This window comes from Patiria miniata, unplaced genomic scaffold (assembly GCF_015706575.1).
Source record: "Patiria miniata isolate m_02_andy unplaced genomic scaffold, ASM1570657v1 HiC_scaffold_22, whole genome shotgun sequence".
NCBI lineage: Eukaryota > Metazoa > Echinodermata > Asteroidea > Valvatida > Asterinidae > Patiria > Patiria miniata.
In genome coordinates this window covers 6,072,164-6,099,784 of record NW_024037061.1, presented here as the reverse complement: position 1 = coordinate 6,099,784, position 27,621 = coordinate 6,072,164, and the positions used below count along the sequence as shown (strand labels likewise).

At 40.5% G+C, this 27,621-nt stretch overlaps 2 protein-coding genes across 8 annotated transcripts; one reads left to right on the top strand and one right to left on the bottom strand.

The window, feature by feature from the left end:
• Positions 1-171: 171 nt before the first annotated feature.
• Positions 172-20,842, bottom strand: LOC119730228 (palmitoyltransferase ZDHHC14-like). Of its 7 annotated transcripts, XM_038203025.1 has the most exons (12): positions 20,688-20,842; positions 19,917-19,947; positions 18,890-18,967; positions 15,878-16,152; positions 15,161-15,321; positions 14,419-14,574; positions 13,464-13,601; positions 11,713-11,800; positions 10,057-10,159; positions 9,601-9,710; positions 6,633-6,741; positions 172-4,566 (listed from the first exon to the last, which is right to left on the bottom strand). In XM_038203025.1, exons 4-12 carry the CDS (start codon positions 16,108-16,110, stop codon positions 4,171-4,173), a joined length of 1,494 nt encoding a protein of 497 aa, XP_038058953.1. In that variant the 5' UTR covers positions 16,111-16,152; positions 18,890-18,967; positions 19,917-19,947; positions 20,688-20,842; the 3' UTR covers positions 172-4,170. The 7 variants fall into 7 exon arrangements, with proteins under 7 accessions (XP_038058953.1, XP_038058956.1, XP_038058955.1 ...); XM_038203028.1 differs by lacking the exon at positions 18,890-18,967; XM_038203027.1 differs by lacking the exon at positions 19,917-19,947.
• A 3,187-nt stretch (positions 20,843-24,029) lies between these two features.
• On the top strand, positions 24,030-27,352 carry LOC119730156. The gene is made up of 2 exons (XM_038202937.1): positions 24,030-24,839; positions 26,981-27,352. Exon 1 carries the CDS (start codon positions 24,188-24,190, stop codon positions 24,827-24,829), a length of 642 nt encoding a protein of 213 aa, XP_038058865.1. The 5' UTR covers positions 24,030-24,187; the 3' UTR covers positions 24,830-24,839; positions 26,981-27,352.
• The last annotated feature ends 269 nt before the right edge of the window (positions 27,353-27,621 follow it).

Here is a 27,621-nt window from a genome sequence, read left to right as displayed (position 1 = left end):
GTCATTATCACGCAGTGAAGACTAGCTCCTCACACTCTTATTCCCTAAATTACAATTCATTAGAGAAAGAATCTAATGATCCACAGAATGCATTTCACAGATGTGTATAAAATAGGAGGGGGGGGGGCACACACAAATGTCTGATGGGCACAACTAACGTTATTCATGGTGTACATTACATTACATCCTTTATTTATGGTCAACCAGTATAGTACAAAATAATATGTAAATATCTTCCTACTGAGTGCAACAATACTTACAAGATTATACTCTGTCAGTTTGTAACAATTTTTCATTACAAATCCATCAAACAAAGGCCACTTACATTGTAGGCAAAGTTAAGCCTCCATGAGAATGCCAGCTACATAAGTACATCATGTGTAAATGTGATGGCATGTTTCTATAAACATATCCATGACACATTTTTCAACACTTAAAAGCCACACTTCTATTTAATTATCTTAACTGGGCAGCCCATTCAGTGGAATCCACTGGTCTCCCATGGGTCCCAGTAAAGAGAAGACAATGTCAAGAAATTACAGTTTTAGATTTGGGAGGAAAACCCAAGAAAAATGTTCTGAGAAAAACACACGGAATCATGTAGGGACTGAAAACCCAATCCACATATTAGCCCAGGCAGGATTAGAGCCCGGGTCACAGTGGTTTGAGTTTATCAAAATTGTCTGATATTGGCAATGCGATGTCTTGTAGTATCAGCATTTCATATGCATTTGTAGAAATTGTTTTAGGCTTAGATCTACCTATAAATCTTGTGATTAAAATAATACCTTTTAAAAAAATAAACCACCAGTCTTTACAGCAAATATATTAAGAAAAAAATTTAAACAAACGTGGACTGGAAAACAAATCAGTGTCAGAAACACAATCCAACTTATTTAACTATTGGTTGATACAAGCATGATACAGCAATGGTGAAGCTGAATTGTGTTACAGCCCATTCACACAGCACAGTCAGCACAGTAACATAAAGCAGCATATTACATCATGGTAGTGAAAATCAACACACAGCATTATTACAAACTCTGTTAATACAAATTCTGGTTGAAGTGAACATAAAGCCTTGGTCCCGACTGTGCATTTATGTGCACAATGAAGGAGAATGATCTTCTTCTTAATACAAAATCCTGATACATGTATTTACAAAGATTTTGGCTCAATCCAGTTGAGTTTGTATTAATGAGAGTCAACTACAGCACTATGTTATTGAGTATGGACGACCTGGAATTGTTTACAGTGACATGCTGGCCAGCTCCATGCAAAAAAGTGAAGGAAAATTCATTTAGATTTCCAAGCATTTTATCTGGTAATAATGGTATCATTACAAGCACAGTGTAGCTTGGCCATTGAACTAACATGTCCCAAGTTTCTCCCCTGCTGAATCCTGTTACTACGGTTTCTGTGTGAATTGATGGCAAAAGTAGAGCACGGGGAACAAATCTTTAAAATTGAAATGTCAAGTTTACCAATGCTACTCACTTGGCATGTAATCCACTTCCAGGGCCGAGATACTCGTGAGGAAAGTAGGGATCATGCAAATCAGTACTTTAAATTACAAAAATCTTGATCAGTCATAAACCTAGAACATTTGACTATGCTTTGCAAATCAATAACGCTGACACAGAAAAGTAATGCAAAGCCAATCACCTACCTTTCACCAAAAGAACCAGACTACTGAATTTACTGTTCATGAATCACAATATTCTTTTAGTGTACGAAAGGCTTATTGTTTACAATGGTAATTACATTCCAGCTGATTCAAGTTAGTGCTGTGCCACCTTGTACATCAATGTAAAAAAACTCAAACATGAAACACAACTAATATTGCATGGTATCAGACTATGCCTATTGTGTACACAGGTTGTTTTTTGGAAAGATTTGTTCCATGCAAGGATTGAGGGCTCTAGTGTATGTCATCCGGTCATATGTGATATTTATGACAAATTTGTGCATTAAATAACTTCTTGGCATAAGGGCCCATGTGAAGTACGACAGCTGGACTCCACCTTCCAATCCTATTTGTGAATGAAGGATATGGGACAGTCAAGATAAGTCAACTTTCCCTCAATTTGTGCACTATAAAATGTAGCACATTCGCAATAGAAATTGTCCTTGTAATGTCATCTTGACCTGTAGAGGGCCACACTGGACTCTGTGCATGGACAGTACAGTAGATAGTGGCTATCCCTTGATGAGTGCACTCTGGTCCATGTATGTTGCAAAGTATGCACAAGCCCATAGCATGTTAATGTGAACGTTGGGTATTTAGAGGCAATGGCATTCAAGATTGGTCCATAGAGCCAAAAACTAAACACTGCATTCTGGTTATTCACACACACAAAAATCAGTTTTTTTCTTCATGAGATATCACATGTAAAAATAGTAACAGTACTGCACACACACCAGATAGTAGGGTCAAAACGATGTCATTGTCTATTTTGCATAACTGCGTTATGTAGTTGTCCTTACACATAGCCTACAAAGCTGTGTCCAGGAGTGTGGAGTTATGTTTACAAAAGTATTTTCACAGCTAGACCAGCATGCATTGGGAAACATTGACTTGTTGACAGCAACACTCCATGAAGTGTTACCAAAATGACCGGACACATTTGGCCGTCAGAACCAAAAGATTTAGCTTTGTTGTTGATCAATGGTTGAATGTTTTTCTGACGCGAGTATATGCCCCTGTATGCATACTAAACTGTTACAATGAATGCTACATGTTTCATTCATCATGTATATGACATAGTCCTACAAATCTAATAACAGCAAATTTGTTTTCTATTTACCATCATAATAAATACACACAGGGATTTGTAATTAGAAAACTATACATGTAAATATACAATTTATACCTCGTACATTGATTTCTATAAAAGGATTGGTCAGAACTCTATCATGAGACAGTAGTTTCCAAAATAAACGTTTAAAGCAAGTACATGCATCAAAAGTAAAGTGCAGTTTTACAGTTTTTTTTTTAAATGTTTATATGAAATATATTGCGGTGCATTCCAATCACTTCACTTCATGTTACAGCATTGTTCATGTGCAAACAGTAGAACATAAATAACAGTGTAAGAAACAAGAACCATCATTGAACTTCAATGAATAATCTCCACCTCTAAGAGGTTGGATATTATTGGTTGATGTCACTGCTCTCCAAACCTTTTGGTTTCCAGATGGCTGAAATGTTTATAGAAATAAAAATAGGAACAATGAAACAAATGGTTCTGAAAAAAAAAGATGAGTACTTAAGATAAAAAATATTTTTGGGGGTATTTTTGCGCTTCCAGTAATTTCCAAGCCTTGCGACAGAAAAAATTATCTTTTGTCACTGCCTGGCTGTGACACGGCCTGGCTGTGACACGGCCTGGCTGTGACACGGCCCGGCTGCGACACGGCCCGGCTGCCACACGGCCCGGCTGAGACACGGCCCGGCTGCGACACGGCCCGGCTGCCACACGGCCCGGCTGCCACACGGCCCGGCTGCCACACGGCCCGGCTGCCACACGGCCCGGCTGCCACACGGCCCGGCTGCCACACGGCCCGGCTGCGACACGACCCGGCTGCCACACGGCCCGGCTGCCACACGGCCCGGCTGCCACACGGCCCGGCTGCCACACGGCCCGGCTGCGACACGGCCCGGCTGCGACACGGCCCGGCTGCGACACGGCCCGGCTGCCACACGGCCCGGCTGCCACACGGCCCGGCTGCCACACGGCCCGGCTGCCACACGGCCCGGCTGACACACGGCCCGGCTGACACACGGCCCGGCTGCCACACGGCCCGGCTGCCACACGGCCCGGCTGCCACACGGCCCGGCTGCGACACGGCCCGGCTGCGACACGGCCCGGCTGCCACACGGCCCGGCTGCCACACGGCCCGGCTGCCACACGGCCCGGCTGCGACACGGCCCGGCTGCGATAGCAGCAGAATAATCGTCGTCATTTCAGAACCATTAGTATATTTTTTTCCTATTTCTGTAAACTGTTTAGGTTCGGAAAGCTTTACTAAATATATTTATATTAAAGTAAAGTGCTTGGCTTTATCAGTAATTCTGCTTTACATTCATATTAGTGACATAACTGACACCAATTAGTGTACACACAGGATATCATACACCTACATACAAATTGATACAAACTTGCAATCTCATACTGAGCTCAACTTGACTAATCCCCAGTTGCTCATTCCTTGTAGAGAATCCCCACCCTCCCCTGCACCCAGCGGGGATACAGTCTGACCCTGTTTGTCACCGTCACCCATGGTGACTTCTGACCTAAGTAGAGGTTGTGTTTCTCTGGGTGTGGTTGGTGATGGGTGAACTGAATTGACTGGGCCCAGATGCAAGACTTTACCATTGGATGTCACAGCTGAAGTTGACCTTTGACCCATTGTGTCATTAGCTACGGTAAATGGAGATGGATCTGTTGATTGGTCTGTTAAGTTGCTCGTCATGGTAACAGACAAACCTCCTTTGTTGTCATGGTGATCGGAATCACTACTGGAAGAGAGTCTAGAATTTGAATCTTCACTGTCGGAGAAGTTCTGCATGTAAAAAAAAATGTAATATTGACACGACTTGATTGCTTGACATCAAATATGTAAGTAACAGGGAAGTTGTAAGTCAACCCTCGAGTTCCGTTAAGGTTTGGTTTGCGTTTGATTTGGAAAGTTTTATCCAAACAATTTGCTCTTTTCACGCTCCGCCATTGGGCCTGCACAGCCTCGATGTGGCAAGTTTACACAATAAAAATAGCCGGTTGAGTGATCTGAACCCCGACACGGGAATCACTGAACCGGCTATATTTATTGTGTAAAGTTGCCAGATCGAGGCTCTGCATGCTCATGGTGGAAGTGTGAAAAGAGCGAATGGTTTGGCTTGGGTTCAGCTGTTGGAATGTCAATGTGAGTTGCTAGAGACCTACCCTTGTTAATCGTCTGCACGTGTACTGAACCACTTTTAAGGGCTCTTTGCAAGACCCAGTCACATGCCACGCTACCCTTGCTTGCTAGCATGAATAATGTTTTTTTCCTGGTTTTTTTGGTGTTTACATTTCAAGCATTTACCCTTGGTTAGTATATAAAAAAAATGTCTGTCGAATTATACTGGTATTATGTCACAATGTTTGGATAACTGATAGGGGCAACTGATGCTGCTTGGGGGAGGGATAAATGTCCCATGTGTGTTCCCTCATTCCGAATGTCAGTTACACAATTGTAGTAATTCAACTACTGAAGCAATCATGCATACATACATGAGCAAGCGGAGAATAAGCAGCAAGACATCAATAACTGTTGGTAATCACAGAAGGAGGTTGTGTATCTAGGGGTGGAGTTGTCAAAGGCTCAGAAGGCGGGTCAGAAGTTACCGAGTCTTGAGCCTACATGATGCAATGGGCAAAATAATAAAAAAACAAACACATACAAACACAAGCAGGGTTAGCAGACAGACACATACAGCAAATTAATATGAGTGATGCAAATTAATGCAAATGGTATGAATGATCATGCTATACCTGTTTTTTTTATGGTGAACTTACATGGTTGAAATAACATGTCAATGTGATTGGTTTCACTGAGGCTTGCATTTGGCATGTGAAATCCCACACTTGTATGTACAGTGTACATGTATTGACTGGGAATGTTCTAGTGACAAACTAGAAAAATGGACTCCTAATACCAGTCTGTGACAGGTTGACTGTACACAATTGAAGACATGTTCTAGTACTCTTCACAAAGAGTTGTAAAAATACCCTTACATTTCATTACGTTCAGCCAGAATCTACTAAAAGGTTATCCAAAGTGTGTTGCATGAGCTGGTCAAATTAAACCTTTGGAATGGAATAATCTACTCTGACTTTAGCGTTGAGGCTTGACTTATCATTATGGCCTATAAATTTACTTTAAGCTACACGAAATAAGTGGAACCAAACTACTGCACATAAAGACTGCTATCTCATTCTCATGTGTTGCTTGATTACTGCTGCAAGGTCATGACATTTAACAAGAACGATATCATTGGGTAGAAATGTTGTCTTATTTGAATTCATCAATCACACATAGATTCACATCATGGAACTTGACTGTTAGTTCCCTCATGATATAACTGATTTGCAAAAAGTGTGAGTTTAATAAATAAGTGTCTTGCACTTTGAGAAAACTGACACGCATGTTGTGATGTAAATCTAACTCTTCTCATGTCCGTTTTGTTCAAACGTTTTATAAAGAAAAATATTCCTCAAACAAATTAGTGCAGCTACAAGTGTTTTACCTTCTCAGATTTGTGTCATTGGCAATTTAGTATCATAGGATTTCACATGAGCACATATACTCCAATGTTAGCATCCATGATGTGATCTTGTTAAAAACATTGAAACTTAAACATTATTGTAACAGCCAAAGAAAAAAATCATGCCAGCTATCTTCACAAACATAACAGTCTCTGATTCTGCCAAGAAAAGTTAACAAAAGTAGGATTTCTACTCAAGACATGGGTACAGGTATGTCAACAAACTAAAGCTAAATAACATCTTTGCATTATAGATGGGACTGCATAGGGCAACATTCTACGCATGCAAACTATGAAAGAGAATAGTCCATTGCATACTTACAACAGTGTTTGTAGGTGCAGCTGTACCATATGAATGGAGTGGGCGTGTTGGACTGGATGTTACAACAGCAGGGTCACTAGGAACTACAAACCCTCTACGATCTATCAAACTAAAAACACACAGAATATATTCTGATTGATAGCAAGTCTTTGTCTGACAATCACAAGTCAATCACACTTCCTACAATCTCCAGTCAAGTGACTTAGTATTAAAATTAACTATGACAATGTGAAAGGCATTCCTTAAAAGGTAGAATATATCATCTGCAGCTATCCAAAAAGTAACTGACCAAATTATTGTTGAAGAGCGTACTTAGATAGTCATGGCACTAAACTCCCTGTGGAATTATTCTTTCTGGCATGCCGTCATTTTGAGGAAAACAATGAAAGAAGGCCATTTCCAACGATGCGTCAAGTGACACATCCTTGGAAATTCCGTTAGTAGGTGGTTTTGTTATTCAGCGCGTTACATCTCTTAGCTGCAATCAGCTGAATGAGAACGTGTCCCGGATGCTGATTTCGGGCGCAATTCAAAACATGACTCTGCAAATTTTGAATTGAAAACAACATCCTAGAATATTGTTTTTCTCGGAATATACAGCATTCACAGAGCTAACATTTCCTCAGGTTAGTTGTTAAGCACCCATCTTAAGATTTTGAGCACTTGCTTCAAAAAAACCCCAAAAAACGCGCAAATGACAAATGATTTACCCCACCTTTAAGCCACTTTTATCCATTACTTGTGATTCTATTTTGTTTCTGGTGGTAATTACCTTCATATTTTGTTTCATTTATTTAATATCACTGCATTATACTTATACTATCCAACTTTGTATTGGTTTATTGGAGAGTTCTAAATAAATGTCAACTGAACTGAATGGAATTGAGAAATAATACTGGGACTAGAACAAATGCAAGGCATCATGTCAAGCTAGGCAAAACAGCAAGCAAGCTGAAGATCCCTAACTGGCCAACGACAACTGTTTACTCTCTTTTCAGGGGGCATATACCCCAGCACATTCTATCACAATGATAGTAGTCTGCCGACGTCCATATCAAGATTCCTTACATGTGTACCAGTTCCAGTACAGTCGACTCCCGTTAGTACGAAATCCGCGGGACCCCGTCAAAATGTTTGTTATATCCGAATTTCGTATTATCCGATGCAATGGTTTCCAGTCCATTGTTCACTTATGTGTAAGCCCCATGAACGTGCACGATGTTCACGTGCATAATCAAAGCGAAATAGAATATCGGGTCAGGTGTGTAGAACTATCAAACAAAATAATTATTTGAAAAGGGTTTGTGAAAATATGTATGTATGGTACGTATATTCTTATTCATTTGTGATATGTAAGTAAAAAAATTAACGAAAATTAAATAAAGTTATGAAAACCTTGAGGGTTGAAGACGGAGTCAACGTATCGACCGCCGTCGGAAGTGTGACGACCAGAGCATAATTGTTCAATGTAAGTAAACTCTTCTGCACAAATTGTGTCGTGGAGATAGACGTTCCTAATTTATTTTTATACAATGTACCTTCCGTCTTTCAATGTTTAATGTTAGTAGTCTTTCCAGCAAAAATTAAGTCCGAGGGCTAGACCTTCAAACCTTGGTTCATTTCTACATGTAATTTTCATGTGTTGATCCAAAAAGGCAACCTTATTTGCTTGCTTGTACCAGCTGATGAGAAAGCGCCCTCATGAGACAGTTTCCTGAGCAATGATGTCACAATGGTACATCGTGATTGGACCTTAATGTCCGACGAAATTTTCGTCACAGAAGTAACAAGAGCTTATTGGCTCGCACCATATTTTACCCACAATCCTGGTCTGCATAATGCAGTGACGAGACAATCGGTTCCTTCTCAACAGTTGCCATTTCAAATTTAACAGAACAGGAAGGGCCGATATCTACCTTTCGGTGCATGTTGCAAAAGCAATGTTTGGATAATGAATTAACAAGATTTTGCAAGAATTATTTCTGTGGTATGGGCTAAAATGATAGTTAGGATAAGTTTGGAAGTTCATGTTTCTAAGTTCAATCAGGTTACGAACATGAACGTAACTTTTAGACTTTTTTTATATGGCACAGAAATCGTTTGGAAGTAACTTTTTGGATGGAAATGATTGATCTGGTGAGCTTTCGTTCTTTATATTTATTTGCCAATATGCCAATCTATTTCTTTAACTGAAAAAAAAAGCCATTTGGATTTGTTGGGTTGGCTATATAATTCACTGAAACCTGCATCGGACAAACTTGTCCTGGCAGCTTGGATGCAGATCAGATGTCACATACTCAGTGATTGTTTCCGGCTTGTGGTTTGTTCTGTTGCCGTCTGGGCGTCATTGTATCATGGCATCATCAGCACATTTTCACAGGCCTTTGTTGGTAACCACAGCACTCGATTAGTGAACATACCACTGTGTCCGCAAGATTAAATAACTGACTAAACCCATTGATGATCGTAATAAAGCTGCTTTCAGATTAGGTCTGAAAGAAAAAAGAGCTGTGAAGTAAAGCTTTTGTGGTTTTAGATTTTTTTTGTAATAAATGGGTCGCTAACAATGCTTTTTTATGCAACGGGGTCGCCAAATCCTTTCGTTATAACAGGAATTTCATACTGTCCATTTTCGTCTTAAACGAAATTTTTCCCATAGACATGTGCACAATTTTTCTGGGACCGAAGATACGCGTTTGTTATAAACGGAATTTCGTCCTAACCGTTTTCGCTATGACGGGAGCCGACTGTATTACCCAGCCCCACACTTCAATCATTTAGGCTCGTCAAGACCTGATGTTAGCATGGAGTAGGCACACATATTGCCACAACAATAACACTCTTCATCGGCATTCTCTATTGCATGTATTTCATGCAATACTGACATGGAAAATGAAACCCGTCTGATGGTGACGCCATACAATGGGTCTGTAGTCTCTCTATTCACCAATGAGAGGACATGACCTACCTGGGTGCCAAGGATCCACATATAGCCATACAACAATTACTGATGACTGAGCCGTGACTGTAGGGATTAAAGGTTGCCTGTGATCGCTTGGATGACCAGGTGCCTTTTATCTACAAAGGATCACACAATAAAAAGCAATCACTCAATCAATACAGAAAATAATAAATACGGAATAAGACCGATGACGTCCTCTTATTCTGTGTTAAGAAATGTTTATGCTCAAAAGAAGATATTTTGAAGATAAAAGTTTTAGCATATTTTCACTCATCATGTGGCAATAATTGAATTTGCAAGCTACTTTGTATCAAATCAGTGCAGCAATGTGTTCAGAATGCTGTTAAATAAAGTGCTCTAAGGAATGTCAGCTGGATAAACGGTCCACAATTTTCGGCCAGTTCTGAAACACATTATTTTCCACCCAATTTGTTGTGTGTCATTCGAACCCTGTATACTTACATCTTCATTTGTGGTCTGGCTAGAAGCAACCAAATATGTATGGAAGCCAGCTAGTCCGAGCACAGACCAAATCGAGATGAAGCAGATTAATGCTTCGATGATGGTGCACAGTGAGTCAAGGAGAAATGCAAGACATTACAAGTGACAGTAAAGAAGGACTTCAGAAGGATGACAGACATGCAAGAAAAGGAAGCCAGAATTCGTCTGTGAATAGATTGTTTGTTTTGCAGTCATCTTTGAGATGAGTGCTTTTGTGCCAGAGGAATAGCATGAGCAGACATCTTGTGTATCCTGAATGTCACCGAATGAAAAGTACAAATAAAAAACATCTCACAGATGTGTCTATATCCCAAGAGTGGGGAACACACCTACATGCAAGTCCATAGGTCAATCTGTACATAACTAAGCTCTCAAAATATGACAAACTAGATGACATTCAAGTGAGGAGTGCAGAGTATGCATGATATCAGCCAACACCACATGCTTGAGCATGAGCAGTTGATTACATAGATGCCCGATACAGTTGATTGAGAACAGCCAATAACGTAGGCACACCTAACAAGTCAACTTGAGGAAACTAAATTCCAACCAAAGTTGACACAGCTATATTTGACTGAGTGTAGCTTTAATTCTCTTGGCAAGGATGAATTTGTATTCACATAACCTTCACTTATGTTTAATGAAACACTGTTCATAAACTATCTTCTGCCAATATGCAACTTTGGATCAGGGCTTGAAAATGTAAGAAACAACTATTTACCTTAAATTCCCAAAAAGACCATATCATGGCTGAAAATTACTACACCCACAGCAACCAAATGTATGGTACAAGATGAAACCAAGGGGAATGCTGATGAGCTATTTTTTTTTTAACTGTTCTACGACAAAATTATGAAAATCCAGGACCTAGTTCATCAACACGCAGATCAAAACAGTAAACATTCTTCATGTTTTCACGGGGCAAAAAGTTCAAAATCAAAATGCTTGTATCAGCAAAATTTGTCGTATTTTGTCTTATTTTGTTTTTGTCATTTTGTCAGATTTCCAAGGGTAAATTATGAGTATAATTACAAATTAAAATACACGTACAATTTAAATTGGTTTTTACAAATTTCCAGGACTTTTCCAGGCCTGGAAATTGAAACTACAATTCCATGACTTTTCCAGGGTTTTTTTTCAAGGCCGCAGAAACCCTGTGTGCATTTTCCACACAATTATCATACATGGTGAATGAACAGGGAAGACATACAGTTGAAACAAGTAATGCTTGTATTTGGACTTAAGTATCAATGAAAGGACAAGATGGTGAAAGATTATCAAAGGCTGTATTGAGGAACAAGCCAAACTCCCATGGTTAGTCTGGTATGCAGGATTGCATTGGATTTGCTTTGAATAAATATGTATGCATGTACTGGTTATATAAATATATATATATGTGTGTGTGTGTAAGATTATTTATACATGTAATAGAATAATATAAAAATTCAACTCCTGGTTTCCCATTGGGCAGCCATGTTCTCAATTTGTAATATGTAACATCAATACAACATCTAGGGAACGTACGTTCTGAATTGTTTTAGCTTTTCTTTGTTTTCGTGGAAGCAGGTCACAATTACAGCTAGAAAAACAGACATAATGGTGAAAAGCCAAGGATATCTTGCAATAGGAGTGAAGTTAAATGGCAAAGGATATCTGGCAGGTTTTCTCTTCAAGGCTTCTAGAAATCCTCCTTCCTCGTTGCTCACTGTAGCAAGAAATGACAAACATGATAACAAGCTTACTTATCATTTTTTAACAGTATGACTGTTAAGATTAAGTGTTTAATAGTGCATGTAACTACCTTTGTAAGTAAGATGTAATGGACTTTAGGATTCATGCGTGCAAACTTAAAACTCACAATGTTCAATAGTTTATATCAAATATCCAGATAGCTGCTTTGAATATCTGGAAATTATGGGCGACTTTCACAGGATAAAAAATACCTCTGCAATGTTGTTTCTTAAATGGTATAAGTTGTGCAGTTTGATACACCACTTTGGAGTTAGACAGCCCAAAAAAGTCCTGAATTCCAATTGTTTTGATATCGTGCCAATGACTCAAAAAGATAAATGGTTGTAACTTACTATGCAAGAATAAGTATTATATCACTACAATGAAACGTTGGATAAGTGCAGGCTTTACTGCCGGATATGTGACTGAGCGGTTGCAGTTCTCAGTTGAGAGCATGTGGGCAAGCCCTACGCACAACAATTTATATGCCATGCAGTGTATATAAGGTTCATTTATAAGGAACACAGTGTAAATGGTTATTTTTACAAACTGGACACGCGGCCGTTCTAGACCAATGAAATTACAGTATCCAAGCACATGATATAACAATTTTCTTCAAGCAAACTTGAATCCTCGATCCTGATTGATTGATTCATGGCACTCACAGTGGCATATACCTAATACCAGTAGCAAGGTCGACATTGTACTCTGAGTATCACGCTATTCCAAGATGCATGCACCGTTCATTCAGCATGGACATATAATGGGATAACTGCTGGAAAATTCATGTACACAGGCACACTACATTATTCTGTGTTCCACATAGTCTAGGGGCTAGACGTTGTTCTTGTTTGAAACGCGATAACCCGCCGCCACGACAACCCGCCACCGCGAGAGGGCGCTATCATGACCAACCAATATCGCCCACGAACCTGTCAGAACGTCGTCTAGGGAAACTGCTGAGTTTTCCCCCCGAAAAATGGGGGAAACTAGTCGGCATGCGCAACTTCTGCAGGCAATTACGGTCCATTTTCAGTCCTACACATACTACACATAACAAAAGAGCTGACCAGTGAAGTTGCACAAAGGTCTTGCTGCATCTTTTATTGCACTGGAAGAAATTTGAGAGTTTGCTTCGGAACTAATATAATTTTTTTTCGAATTGCGCGCTGCATATATTAGGCCAAACAAGTGCTCGCGCATTACACAACCAATAAGAGTTTCCCTAGACGTTGTTCTGACAGGTTCGTGGGCGATATTGGTTGGTCGTGATAGCGCCCTCTCGCGGTGGCCGGTTATCACGGCGGCGGGTTAACGTTATCGCGTATCAAACAAGAACAACGTCTAGCCCCTAGACTATGTTCCACATCGCACTCCATGTATTGTACTATTCTAAGATGTGCGCTATTGTAAGATGCACACGTAATTCATAATGTTGGTAGGTATAATAGGATAACCGTTGAACAGCTCATGTACAGCGTGCTCTTTCAAGTTTGCTTGAAGACTTGACAATAAATTCATTATCCCATTGCGCTTGGGGAACATGGAAAATACAGTGCATCTTTGTCCCATACCACTGGACCATCGGCCTGGTGGCATATGGGATACAGATGTACTACAATGTCCTGTATACTTACATAGGACTATAGTTGTTATGTTACATGCAAACACATAGATTGCAAGGAAACACGTAGAGACAATAAATAAGTAGAAGAAACGGTAGTTTCTCTTGCCGACGCAGTTACCAACCCATGGACAGTGGTGGTCAAATTGCTCTGCAAAGGGGACAGAAACAATGAATTATGGACACGATGTAATAACAATGAATTAATGTACAAATACAATACTGTTAAAGAGTCTGAATACAACACAAACATATTTGTGCATCAAAAGTGTGAAGCTAGATATATGGGCTCTGTGTACAAGTCTCCCCTCAAATGCACTGCCAACGATGCCTGATGCTCACGCAAGGACACTCTGGCTTTGTGCCAATTTAGAATAAAAGTACGCAGGCTTTCAAAAATGGTCTCAAAATGCCGTCTACTGATCATACATGGTGTTAATAGATAGAAGCGTGCACAGTAGACTTCTGTTGTCATATTTTATGAATGCCCATTTTGAGTTTAGAATCTGACAACTTCTCTGTAGTATCAGACGGATTTGGTATATCTGAGCAGGGAACAAAAGCTTTTGTTTTAGCCTCATACTCACTGACTCAGTGTCACAGAAGGTCTGCTCTGGTATTTTAATTTAGTAGCAACGAATATACGATAGGTTTACTCATCTTACCTAAATGATACAAAACCATCACCCTCTGCTGCCCCTAAACACATGTGGTCTATTCAACTAACAGATTTGAATAAGCTGTAAAGTTTGATTGACTTCAGCAGGTATCAGTAAGGTGTCAGAAAGCCCATAGAATATTAGAGATGAACCATGTACAATCTTCAAATATTGCACCAAGTTGGAAAAATGGTGTCATAGCCTGATGAACAGGACTCAAGTGCTTTGACACTACCGAATAAAGCGCTATATAAGTGCCACACTATTGTTCTACTGTGTTTTTTAATCTGACTCCACAAGACTTCTTACCAACACAGTTATCACACAGACTGCAATGTGACGCTCTAGGCGGTCTGAAGATCTTACAGGTGAAGCAGTATTTGAGCTTGACAGTCTGACCATTAATCGTGACTTCTTTAATCCGAGGGGGAGGACGGTAAGTGGGATTATCTGGATTGGGTACCTCTGATGAGAGATGAGACAAACGTTATAAGACGAGCTTCAAAATAAACATGTATCACAAGTATTGTAATATTCACCCTGAAAACAAATACATTGTACAATGCACCGAATAACCAATTAATCATGCTTCATATTCTTGTTCCCATCACACGTGCATATTGTTAACTGCTGTAATCAAACAGGTTAAAAAAAGGAGGTCATTGAAGTATAAGCAGTATGCATTTTCAAAGGCTTATGCTAAAGTATGGGCCTAAATAACAATGTGCATGTCACAATTCCCATAGGAAAACGTAAAGACAAGGAAGGGATCACTAAACCAATCAGGAAGAAAAAAATCAGAAAAAAAGAACACAAACTAAGCTTTTATAAAAAAAAATCAGATCAATAATTATGGGTTTTGGGGGACAAAGTTTACAGAAAAGCCATACAGGATTTGTACTGAAAGAGGTGCATCTACATTTCTTTGCTAGGAATTGCCACCATTTATTGTTCTGTCTACAGCTACGTCTGGTCATGTGGTGTAATGATGCCATACATGCAAACCGTAACAAATAAAACACGACATGTGGCGTAATATCCATCATCGTACCCATTTGTCTCTCAATGTCTGCAGCCTCATCAGGTGTGGCACGAGGAAGGACCCCTGGATCACTGAAGCTTGTTCTTAGAAGTGTTGAAAGGCAGAAGATGGTGATGAGAGCACCCACAATAGGAATAGCAACAGAGAGGCGGCCAGCTAGGAATGGACAGCTGGAGCATCAATCAAACAAGATGAAAAGCAAGCATTTTAATAATCTATTAAATACAACCATAATCAGCTGTAATGTGGTGCTCATTACCATTTCCCTTACAGGTAAAAAATCCCTGTTTTCTATCAACGTATTTAGTGGTGTTCAGTAATTATCACAGGGGCAGTTGACTTTAGGGGAAGAATTTGCATAAAATAATGACACAATAAAAATCTCTGTGTATGCACGTCTACGTTGTGGGAAATGCCAATGGTACACAACTGTTGTGTTTATATATTAGCAGGATTTGGTAATTATTGTCAATGATATAATCCTTCAACATGACTGTGTACACAGAACAATACTGACACATACATGGACATGTACATGTAATAGCCTGAATGCCTTATCCCAAACTCTTCAAAATCTAACACCTTATTTTTGATAGATATTGATAGATTTAGGAGTAAAGAACAAAATTCATGGGGCTTTACAAGGGGCTTAATATCCTAAGTTTAATGAGTGAGTTTCTTGGCAAAAAAATACAATTATGAAATGTTGAATGAAGCTCTACTTACTCAAAAGCAAAGAATAATGTGCAAGTCACGACAATCAGACCAAGGGTAAGATAGAAGACTCCTTTTTGTCTTGCCATCATAATCCGTCCATCACAGTAGAATGAGTTGCGGCCAGGTAATACCTGCCATTTCCGTTTGGCCATGTTTGCACCGTTATCCAGCGCTGCGTATCTGCTGGAAGACGGTGAGTCTGTAGGGCGTGGTGCTGAAATATTGGTCTGTGGTGAAAGCATGTGATCAACTTGGACACTCTACTGCAAATGATGCCTTTGTTCCTGCAGTCAGAAATGATGTCAACAAAACAAATATAGTTATAGTCAATATACATGAAGTGCATCTCAATTTTTACATTTATTTGTTAACCCTAACTCCCTAGCGTCTTTTACTAAGAACAGGATCAAGTCCATCAAACTCCATCAATCACTGTGCGTTTAATACAAAACTGTACATGACATAATGGAATCCACCACTGACGCACTGGTTGACATTCATGGACTTGCTACACATGGCTTTTATCACAATAGCAGTACAAGAAGCTAGGCAAAATCAATTGGATACCCCTAGCACTGCTTCAGGCCATTAGGCCCAAGTCCATCATACTCAATCAATATTTAGTCACGCTAGGCCTTCTGGACCAAGTCCCCCAAAATCCACCAAAAATGGGGGGGGGGGGGGGGGGATTTTGGGTGGTTAGGAATAATGTGTTATTACAACAAAATATTGTAAAGTCTGTTTTCTCACAGACATCTACATCATACACGTAAACCATATTAAAGGAACCTATCAGCAAAACATTTGATTTTTTTTTTAAACCTTGCTGTTATCTAGACATTGGTATTGCATATGAAATACTTCTGATCAATTCAATTTGTTTTCAGCTACTGGCCTTGTGGTGTGGATTTACCTGCAATGCAAACCCTCAAATATGATTCATAATACATATTTGTAGTGTACATTATGGTGTAAAGTACATGTACATTATGTACCCTGCTTGTCACTGACAAAAATGAATAATGCAGCACTACAAGAGCAACATCTACAACTGTAGTACAATCCAATGAACATTCAATCCAATCAATGAATAAGATGTTCACGGAAATATTCCCCATCTTGCCCGTGGGGCAATTTTATACATGTTGCTGTGTACGCATCGTCATTTGAAGGCTTTGGCGCTTCCAAGTCATCATGCGTTCATTCCAAAATGCGCTCGCGTCTAGCAACACGTGCTCTTTTTGCCCGTGAACAAGATGGCGCACCGTGACAAACCTTATTGGTACAGCTGTCAGGTAAGTCATATGTACTGTGTATGCAGAAGGTATTACAGACCAGACGGCTATTGGATGTCATACTCAACATAAATAATCGAAGCGCTATGTGATTGGCTAATCAGACTCTCACATGAATTTTCTTCCCCGCATATACTATGGCCATCCCCAGGCATATCATGCTGCACATGTGCACGTGAATTTTGCCTCAGTGTGACCTGCGGAAGTTTTTTTTCTCAAGATTCTAGGCTTGCGACCGTTGTTAAAAGTGTGCCACATATGGCCAAACAACACACCGACCGTGCAAACCAAAACGAAACCTTTTCGCTTGGGAGTTGTTTTTCACGTTGGATTTTCACCATTTTTGCAAAATAATGAAATTTCGGAATAATGACATTTTTTGGTGCGGGGCCAAAACCACAATAATCTACTTTCATTTGCCTTGTTTTATAGGAACCGGGCTGTAGATACACGATCACCAGCCACGGCCACTCCACCATGTCCACATTCAACATCTTGATTCTCAGCACTATCAAACATTGCTATCAGAATTCACTGACATAAATTGCGCTGCTCATTATGTGACGTCACAATCGCGTGACAGAAACCAATTCCCCCCGTTCTGAAGCTTCTCATTGGTTTGCAATTCTCTTTAAAGATATACCAGTAGTCCATCATTTGTAATTTGTGCATTTTGTTCGTTTGAAGCAACAAAAGTGCTCAAAATCTAAAGAAGGGTCCTCAACAAGTAACCTGATGAAGTTTCAGCTCAGCTTCAGCTGTCTATTCCGAGAAAAACAGCATTCTAGGATCTCAATTTCAAATCAAAAGTTGCTGAATCATGTTTTGAATTGGGCCTGAATTCAGCATCCGAGACACGTTCTCACTGAACCGATTGCAGCTTCGCGATGTCGCGCACTGATCCGACGAATTATAGCAACCCTGCGTGCGTGTGCGTCGTGCCAATGCTTGCGCGCGCTTTGCCGAATAAAAACATGAACTACTAACGGAAATTTCCTGCGGTGCGTCTTAAGAAGCACCGTTGGAAATGCCTTCTTTCGTTGATTACTTCAAAATGACAGCTTGACAGAAAGAATAATTTCACAGGGAGTTTAGTTCCCTTACTATCATTCAACCAAGTATGTTTTTCAACAATAATTACGCCAGTTACTTTTCGGATAGCTGCAAATGATGGACTATAGCTTTAAATCAATACTACAGATTTACCGTTTACTGCATTGAAATTGGCCACCTCTAAACCGCATTATCGGCACTTTTCTCATCGCATACTCGTAAGCTTTTCCATGATGCTGTGCCAAAGTGCCGAACTTTTAGTGAGTGTTATGTTCGTCTTTCTTCGATTGTACTTAATTCAAGAATTTATTCATGAAATGCACTATTTTTGTGGGTGAAGTTGACTGACTTACTCTTAGCGACGATTTGGTGCATAGGTTGACAATGTATGTATACCCCTGGCCCTGCACGACCGATATGCAAGAATATACGGTCGTAAAACGAAAGTGAATGACTGTACATTCACACGTACGTGCATGACGTGTGCGCGGAGGACAACGCTAACGACTTTGACCCAAGCAGTTGACCTCGCTATTGCACATGCTCACAACAGTGACAACACGATCGAAATATGCTACACACACAGTGGGCGATGTTTGTTAGTGCTCAGTCATGTCAGTAAAAGCCTACACTACAGACATGACAGAGTACAGGCTGTATTTGTAGTACTTACAATGTCGTCGAATCCGCCTGTCCTTGGTTACTGTAGTCTGTACTAATGAGTAACCTCGTTGGTAATGCAACTAGAAACCTATTATAAAAACATGAAAAAGACTTTGATATTTTTTTCATGCACTGTACTGAGGATGAGTACAGTTGCTGTCCTAGTTCCGGATTTTTCCTAGTTCCGGATAGCTTCAAATAAAAACCTACCTCTTTTGGATTAGTCTCCAATATATATTTTTTTCTGACGATGTGCATTTTGAAAAGAAAAATGTAAGCTCCTTGATACACAAAGATTTTCCGATAAAATATTTAGAAGAGGAATTTTGGCCAGATTTCCGAATCGCTGGAGTTGCGAATCAACGATAAAATTTCTCCTCGGTATATCACTTGTACTGTGTGATTTTTAATATTTTGTTCATACACTACAGTCGTATTAACACTTCCATCGAATGCTTGTTGGATCAAAATAAGTTGTAAAGTCTTTAATTTTTGAAAATTTGCCAACGAATGACCGTATGCTTTTGCCTAGTTCCGGATAGTGCTTGCACTTACGACCCAACCAGTTACGACCCAACTACACGCGCGTTAATCGTTTTTGATTGATGTATTCTGTGCTGGGTCAAAGATGTTCGGTCCGTGCGTGAGTTCAAGCCGTTGCGCTGCAGACAAAAGTTTCAAAATTATTTACGTTTTTTCTCTTTTTAAGATTTGCTGGAATTCTCTTGAATGAACTATTTTTGGAAAATGAAATAGGCCTAATAGGCCTAGGGGCCTACTATACTTTATCAGAAAATATGCTTGATTCGGTTGGTTCTGGCTGAAAAAAAATTATTTCCTCGCGTGATTTGTTTTTCCCGTGAAGCAGTTTTGATCGAATCGGAACTGATTGAACCTTCCTTCCTCCATGATTGAACCGATCCGGAAATAGGAAAGTGACATCGGTACTTTTGACGTTGTTAAATCAAAATAAAACGAGCTTAATTTTGAAGATTATTTCCTGGTTGGGAAAATTCGGCTAACCGATCACCACTTACCTGCCGCCAAACATCCAAATTTTCACCTCACCTTGTGATTTCAACCAAGAGGAATCCAGGAAACAGTGTACATGCGAAAAACAATAGTAAAAATGTGTTTTTAGAGCACATTATGCATGCACATGTAGTGCAGATCTGAGTTGAAGCAGCCGGTCAAAACTGATTGAAGTGTCTGGAACAGCGGTACGTTATACGCATGACATCGATAACCATGACGTCGCATGAGCCGGCCAATGATAGTGCAATACGTCATTCTGTCATTATGAATATTTATTTTCTCATGAATATTTAGTTTATTTCAATGGATACTTCAAATACGTCCAAAGATTGATCATTGCAACAGCGATCGTGCGCGGCCTAGCGGTTAAGAGTCTCGTGTATCAAGCAAGCGTCCGAGGTTCGAATCTCGAAGAAGTGAGTGACTGATTGATAAATAGAAATTAAGGAAAGGAGAGGGTGAGAGTAGAGGAGGGAAAGTGGAGGGAATAACCATAAAAGATCTAACTGTTGGCGCTAGAAAATTGATTGAAAAAGTGGTGATCGGGTAGCCGAATTTTTCCGCAGCCTGAATGATGTTTGCTATCCGGAAATAGGAAAACGACTGTAACACTCGACTTGCTTTAGTACTTTTGTTGCTGTTTTATAGGCCTACACTACAGTAGGCCTACACGATATTTTTTTCTGCACAAAAATAAGCAATGATACACGTTGAAAATCGCGTGAAACTATCTCCTAATGCAAAGGATGCATTCAACGAAACGTGGATCTTACCCTTTATATACGTGGTGAACCTTCAACAATGAAATAAATCACAATGTCATGAAAAACACACAAAATACAGGTTAACAATAACAGGCCGGAACTAACGACGTACAATATTGCGATGCATCGTACATGTCGTACGCGTTATGTGCGGGCGGCGACTTCATTGCGCATGTGTATAACTTAATACCGCCCTCTCTTGATAGGCGGGATGCGATAATTTTTTATTACACAACTATCTGGGGTACTTTGTGCGCTTTCCTATGGGACATTTTTATTATAAACAGGCTGGAGTGGAGGCTACTATTTTTCAACTTGGTACGGATTTCGGACTTTATTTCCCTTTTTAAAAAAATCCTCCAGAGCCTCGGATCGGAAAAGAAAAAGAATATTGCTGCTATACAAGTAGTACGTTTCTTAGATAAAACTTTGACTTTTTGAAAAAAAAAAGAGCAAACCCGAGATGTGTAGAGCACATGTATGTTTCAGCCCCATAGACCGTGCGTGCATTTAGTTCGTCTTCTCACGCATGCGCAATGGTTTCCTCCGCGTCGTCGGCTTGCAAACTGCGGTAGCAGACGACGCACTGAACGATTGTCTGGTTTTCATGTCTTAAAATGTATCCTTCTCAAACGTACTTAAAAGATGATTCAAACAAAAAATTATCAGTAGACCAAGTGAACAAAGATATAAATTGTCTCTACAGTGTGGTAACGGCGCTAAAAACCTTTTCAAATATTAAAAAAAAACCAATAATTATGGACAAAAAACGTACAAAATGAAAAGGAAAAACATCGTTCGATTTTGAGTTTGGTTTACACATTTTGACAATTTGCCGGGTTTACCTTAGATCAGCCGTAGTACCATCGGAAAGGATGATAGATTATTATCATTTTACAGGTGATTTGATGTAAGAAGGAAACCTGTAGCTTATAAAAATCGTCATTTTTCGAGTAAACCCATTTTGAAAGCTTCGTGCACAAATACACTGGTCCCAGTACCCTCTGACCCTCTGTGATCGTACTTAACTGCATCTCAGGGCCGGGAACCAGTCAGTTGTAAATCGTTTCAGTTAAATGTATACATTTATTTGCCAACGCGTCGAAAGATTACAAACGAAGCGCCGCGGCGCGTGGCGCGTGGCTAGCCATGTTTACGGGCCAGATTCCCGTAGGGTCTGTGTACAGGTACGTGCACACTAACGTTCCATTCAACGAAAAAACGTATAACGTGAGACCTTACTTTTCTCATTGAAACGGTTTCCGACTTAAATGATATTTATACATCGCACTTTCCGTGGCATCTTTTACCATTTTTCAGTGAAGACAAGTTTACAATTACTCGGCAAAACTGAAAAATTATCCCCTAAACTGTCGCCTGTTTTGAATTTGTGACCCAATATTTTCGTACTACACGACACGGAAAAACAAAAAAAATGCATCAAATACTCTCTCTTTTTTGCGCTAAGGTTTGCAAAAGTGACTTTGATTGCCTTAAATTCCTGTCCACGTGGAAAGAAAAATTTATCAAAGTTCTTCGAGCGTGATGTTGACCGATACTTCAGTGGGTCAAACTGCGACCGCAGGCATCCATGTTTGCTGATTATCAGTATTTCATATTTTGAGTGCGCATGCGCGCAAACTAAATGAGCGGCTGAAACATACGTGAGCAGGGAATCGAACTCGGGACCTCAGCCTACTATCCAGCCTGCATAACCACTAGGCAACGGCGGTACTCGATCGGCCTTTGCAATAGACCGCTTGCAGACGCGTTCGATAATCGACGCGCGAAGGCGCGCGACGCCATGTTGTGGGACAGGCGTATATCTATCCACGCACATTTTGTCCCAGAACATGGCGTCGCTCACCTTAGCGCGTCAATTATCGATCGCGTCTGCAAGCGGTCTATTCATCTCGTAAAAACGAACTTGGACAAAATATATACTTGATGGCACTACAGGGCTTTCGTACTTTCGCACATGTGGAGAGAGTATACGCCCGAGTATACGCGCTCGCGCGTAGGTAAAAGGCATAGGTAAAAGGCTACAGGATTGTAGAGCGCCGCTCGCGCTATCGCTACGCGGCGCTCTACAATCCTATAACCTTGATTCAAGTCGCCTGAAAAGTGGGTACCCTGTACTATTGTGTAAATAAAATATTGGCAGGCGGGATGATATGTTCGCTCCAACCTCGTACCCAGGGTGTCGAGCAGTACGCGCCCATCACTACCTGCTCTCTCACTCTTGGAAACCGTGTTGGAAATAAAGTAACCACTGGGGACGAGGTTGATGTTCGCTCGTACCCCGTACCCCCAGCCTCGACTCCAGGGGCGCGTGCTCGTTCCTTACAATAAACTGCCATAGACCCCAATGATAAATGCCCCCACTTAAAAAAATCAGGAAAAATTCTCACAACTCTCCAAAGTATTCCAGACACACATCAAACTAAAGCTAATTCCATCACCTTTCATTTTCTTTTCAATTTTAGGGGGGGGGGGGGGGTTTAACTGATGACTTTTAGAAGAAATTTTCATCCGAAAATGATCACCCTCTAAAATGGTCCTGAAGCCCATCGCCATTTTTGAAAAACGACGCCTACACTCCATTGCAAAATAGAGCGCTTTTAGGGCTCCAATTTCATCCAAATTGCACAGAACTACAAGCTCACAGTCCTGTGCACGGCTTCCACCCATGCATACTACAAACCCTCAAGTTCACGGCCTTAAATAGCGAAGAATTTAAGGGCATGCAAATCGTGATTTGGCCGGCGTAGGCGATTTCGGACCGATTTACTGGCCTGCAACCATAGCTCTATGGTCCCACTATACTAATGACAAATTACACTTATTACTTCACTAATTACGCTCATAGGAAAGAACCATTGTCTGTGTATATGGAGATCAATGGAAAGAACGCACAATTGGACAGGAAGAGCGCCGCCTTGCGACGCCTTGTGACGCTCAGGAGCAAGGTGGCAATGATTTTTTCACTGGAGATGACGAACTCTGGGACAATTATCTGTTCACTTTTTACCAGAGGTAGTCACGTCAATGTTTTTATATTCCCCTCTCCCCAAACCACCCCTAACACGGTTGCCAATCTTTATCCCTGGGTCCAGGATGTAACCCCCCCCCCCCCCCCCCCCGTGCACGTTAACAGTAAATACTTTTTTTCGGGGCAAAAAACACACGAAGGTCTTGGAACCAAGACTATGACGTGACGTGACGTGCAGGAGATAACCAGCGACCGTATGGTGTCGTTAATAGTACATCATACTAGAGAGCCCTGTTATAAACCGCCCTCTAGTGACAAAGTTGATTAAAGTTGAATTGTCAATGCAGGGACTACTTGAGTGGGCTTTTGTATAAAAAGCGTAGGACATGCTTATATTACGACAGAAACGGCCAATCTTAACCGATATACCAAGCGGCAACTGATGAACCTCAGCTTTCCAAAAATCCCAACATTTTTTTAAAACACCGTTAATATCCGCTTCGACAGCATTGTCAGCATGTGGAAGACTCCGTCAATCAGTGTTCTCCTTATATTTATGACATGTGTGATTAGCTTCAACTCTGTCGATACTGCCCCATTGATCGAGGAGACAGTCGATGTTCTTTCTAACCCAAGACTTGATAAGTCTCTGGGGCCTTCTTCAAGACGGCTTGTATTCGATGCTCCAGCTATCTCGCCATCTCTACCAAAGCCATCACGAAAGCACTTGCAGAGAAGTCAGAAGTTGTACACTTCTCTGTTTCCATCTTTTGCCTACGAGTCAACACCAATTCAGACCCCAGCAGCTGTAGCCGATGATCCACCAACGATCACACCGAAGGTTCGGGAGTTTTCATTTGGTACTAAGCAACCTTTCCAGAGTGTGTTCAGACAGAGCGAGGCCTTCTCCTTTCCTCCTATCCCGGACCTCCCGCCACCTCCTGAAGGCAAGGGCTGCAGAGATCGGGCGACTGTTGGAGAACGTGACGAGCTAAGCGGTGAGGGACAGTTACCTGTGATTCCAGAGTTTCCTGAAATCCCCAGATGGATGCCAAGGTCTGCTAGTCACAAAGCACAGTTCGCCTTCAGTAGTGCTGAGAGGGTATACTCGGGTCTAGAGGATGGCACGAGCGGGAGTAACCAGACTAAGTTACAATGAATGAACGACGGTAAGTTCTCGGTCAAGTATATAAGCTAATTTTCCCCCTCGACACCGAACTAGTTCTGCTCATGTTTCTCTCCTCTAATTTGTAGGGGATGAAGGTACGAGATAACATTTGCCACAATGGTGGAGAGGGAGGGTTCTATCGTGGTGATGTCCAATGTACAAATATACCCGGATAATAGGCACTTGTAAATACACCCCTCCCCCCCCCCAAAAAAAAAAAAAAGAGTAATAAAATATGTGAAAAAAAATCTGACCTCGAAATTTGTAGTTTTCGAATAAAATTCAGTTCCTATGGGGCCGATATGTTGTCTCGTTAAAGACACAAAAGCAACTTTCTATAATAAAAGCCCTTTTTTCAGGTTGCCCTCGCCCAAAATAAAGTTTTTTTTCTGGCAAAATAAATTCGTTAGAAAACAAATATAATTTGATGAACAGCACGGCAAGAATATTGTGTATATTTGTATAGTTAATATACAAGGGCGTTCTGCGACTTAAAGGGCTCATGCAATGTAAATTGTTTAATGCAGTCCTTGAAAATGCACATTTGTGTCCCATTCAACCTTATTTCCAATTTTCGTTTTGCCATTTTCAAGGGTGTTTTGGTTCCTTTTGGGTTCTATGCTAATCCATATTCATGAGCAAATGAGTGATGTCATTTCAGGCAGAAACCTCAATGTTACAGCTATCATTCAGCACACAAAGTTACCAGAATTGTGGATATTTTCCTGTTCTATATTGTCTTTTCTGTGGTGATTCGTTGTTGTGTCTGTACATGGCATTAAGCCAGTGAGCAAATTTTTCTCCCAAGATGCTTTCAATGATCAATTTATTTTGTTGCACAATTTGAAAAGAGAACCCCTAAACTGAACAGTGTCTTCCTCAAAAATGACATCACAGCAACAGCGCCCTCAGTTGTCCGGAATAGCATGGACAATTTTAAATGTTTAAAAACGTGCACTTTTCAATAAAATTAACCATAAAGGGATTTCAAATAGTTTTCATACATTTTAAAAGGAGTAGAAAGTTGCACAAAATAGTTTCCTAGGAAAATTTTATTTCACGGACCATTTAATTTGCTTGCCCATCCCTCCTGTAACACGAAATTGTTTTAGATAGTAGTGGCAGTTACAAACAAACTTCCTCTGGGAATTTGTTAGTTGCTCGTAGGTTTCAGATTATTGCACTTGCCCCGAACTTCGGAGATTTTGTCGGTTGTTTGTTAACCGGATTGTGGAAGTACCCACAGGGCCTGCTGGCACACTACTACAAAACAACGTGAATGAGAGCTGACTGTATAGTCCTCCCCCATCAGTCAGCCCACGCTTGTCCCTACGGTAGAGATTAAGTAGCATTAAAAAAAGCCACAAATTAAGACTTGCCACAAACATTTCCGTTACTTAGTCTGCTGTTTAACGTGTTTACCCGATTTGATGACCCCAGGTGATTACTTTAGACAAAGGTGTTTTGCAAAATATCTAATGAACTCCAACGGCGGATCCGGGGGGGGGGACAACGGGGGTCATGCCCCCCCCCCCCCCAACGAATCCATTTTTTATATTTTTGTCAGTGACGTCGCAAAAAATGCAACCACTGCGTACACCACCTTAAGCGGACCCTGAAACCCACGCCGTAACTTTTTGATTCAACTTTTTTGGGTGAATTAAAACAAATGACAAATTGTTGCCGCCCCCCCCCCAAAAAAAATTGTGTTCTGGATCCGCCCTTGTCCCTTTCATTTCCAACCTGATAGGCCTATAGACAAATCGTTACATTGAATAGGTTTGGTGTTCCTCTGGAAGTGAATTAATCAATAATTAGCTCGACGTGGAGATTTGACATTTCAAACAAGATTCAAGCAGAATTGGCTAAAATCTTTTTTTCAACTGCCTCTGTTATATTTATGTATGAATAAATGAGCCAGAGCAAGATGCCCTATAAACCGTAGAAAAACACAAATAAGTTCCCTCCGAAATCTCTGTTTTGGGTCATTGTATGCCGTACCGCCCCCAGCGTGAGTCCTTAATCACGAGAAATGTTCCCAAGCGAAATTTAAAAAGGACAGTACTGTACGATGTCACTAGTTTTAATGTTTTTTGATAAACCAGTGAAAATGAAGCCCAGTATTTGCTATTTTCTTCTCAGGAGATTTGCAAGACTGTCCTGAATTACGTGACACGCGACCGATTGCTAAGATGGGTGTGGTGTTCCTGTACATCGGGGAAACAAGAGACGGTTTCAGTTCAAATTGCTCACATGTTCAGGATTGTACCAAGTTTGGCTGTGCGTGAAACCATTGGACAATGTGTCTGGATACGTGTAGTACTGTATTTATAAAAACAAATATTTTAATGTTTACCGTTTACATGTATAATTATAGCGCATTCCACATTCCACTTGTAGTTAATTCAGTTATTATAGTAACGTCTGTACGCATAATAGACCTTCATCATGCTGCCACCATTTCAGTCATGTTCCCTGTATCCAATAACAGTACTGAATGATAATGTTTTTGTTTTGCAAAAAGGAACCAGACTATTTTTCCTTCCAGTCTCGCTTTGGTTACATTGATTTGAATGGGAAAAAAATCAAATGGCTGCAACATGATAATGGTCTATTCGATTTTTTTCTTTGCGTTATTGGTATACGGTACGGGAAGATATCAACGACATAAGGGTCTTAACAGATTTGGAGGTATTTTGTGTAAAGTCCGCTGTAATTCTGTTCGGCAGATGACCTGAACGATGCCCAGGGGCTGAGATCTAGATGGTAGGCGACTTTGCTCC

What these genes read in the sequence shown, in the direction of transcription:
- LOC119730228 (XM_038203025.1), bottom strand. Translation starts at nt 16,110, where the DNA reads ATGCTTTCACCACAGACCAATATTTCAGCACCACGCCCTACAGACTCA. An exon ending in TCTGTGTGATAACTGTGTTG is followed by an intron (nt 13,602 to 14,418) that starts GTAAGAAGTCTT and finishes TCCCCTTTGCAG; the next exon opens with AGCAATTTGACCACCACTGT. An exon ending in CATAACAACTATAGTCCTAT is followed by an intron (nt 11,801 to 13,463) that starts GTAAGTATACAG and finishes TTCTTGCTACAG; the next exon opens with TGAGCAACGAGGAAGGAGGA.
- LOC119730156 (XM_038202937.1), top strand. Translation starts at nt 24,188, where the DNA reads ATGTGGAAGACTCCGTCAATCAGTGTTCTCCTTATATTTATGACATGT.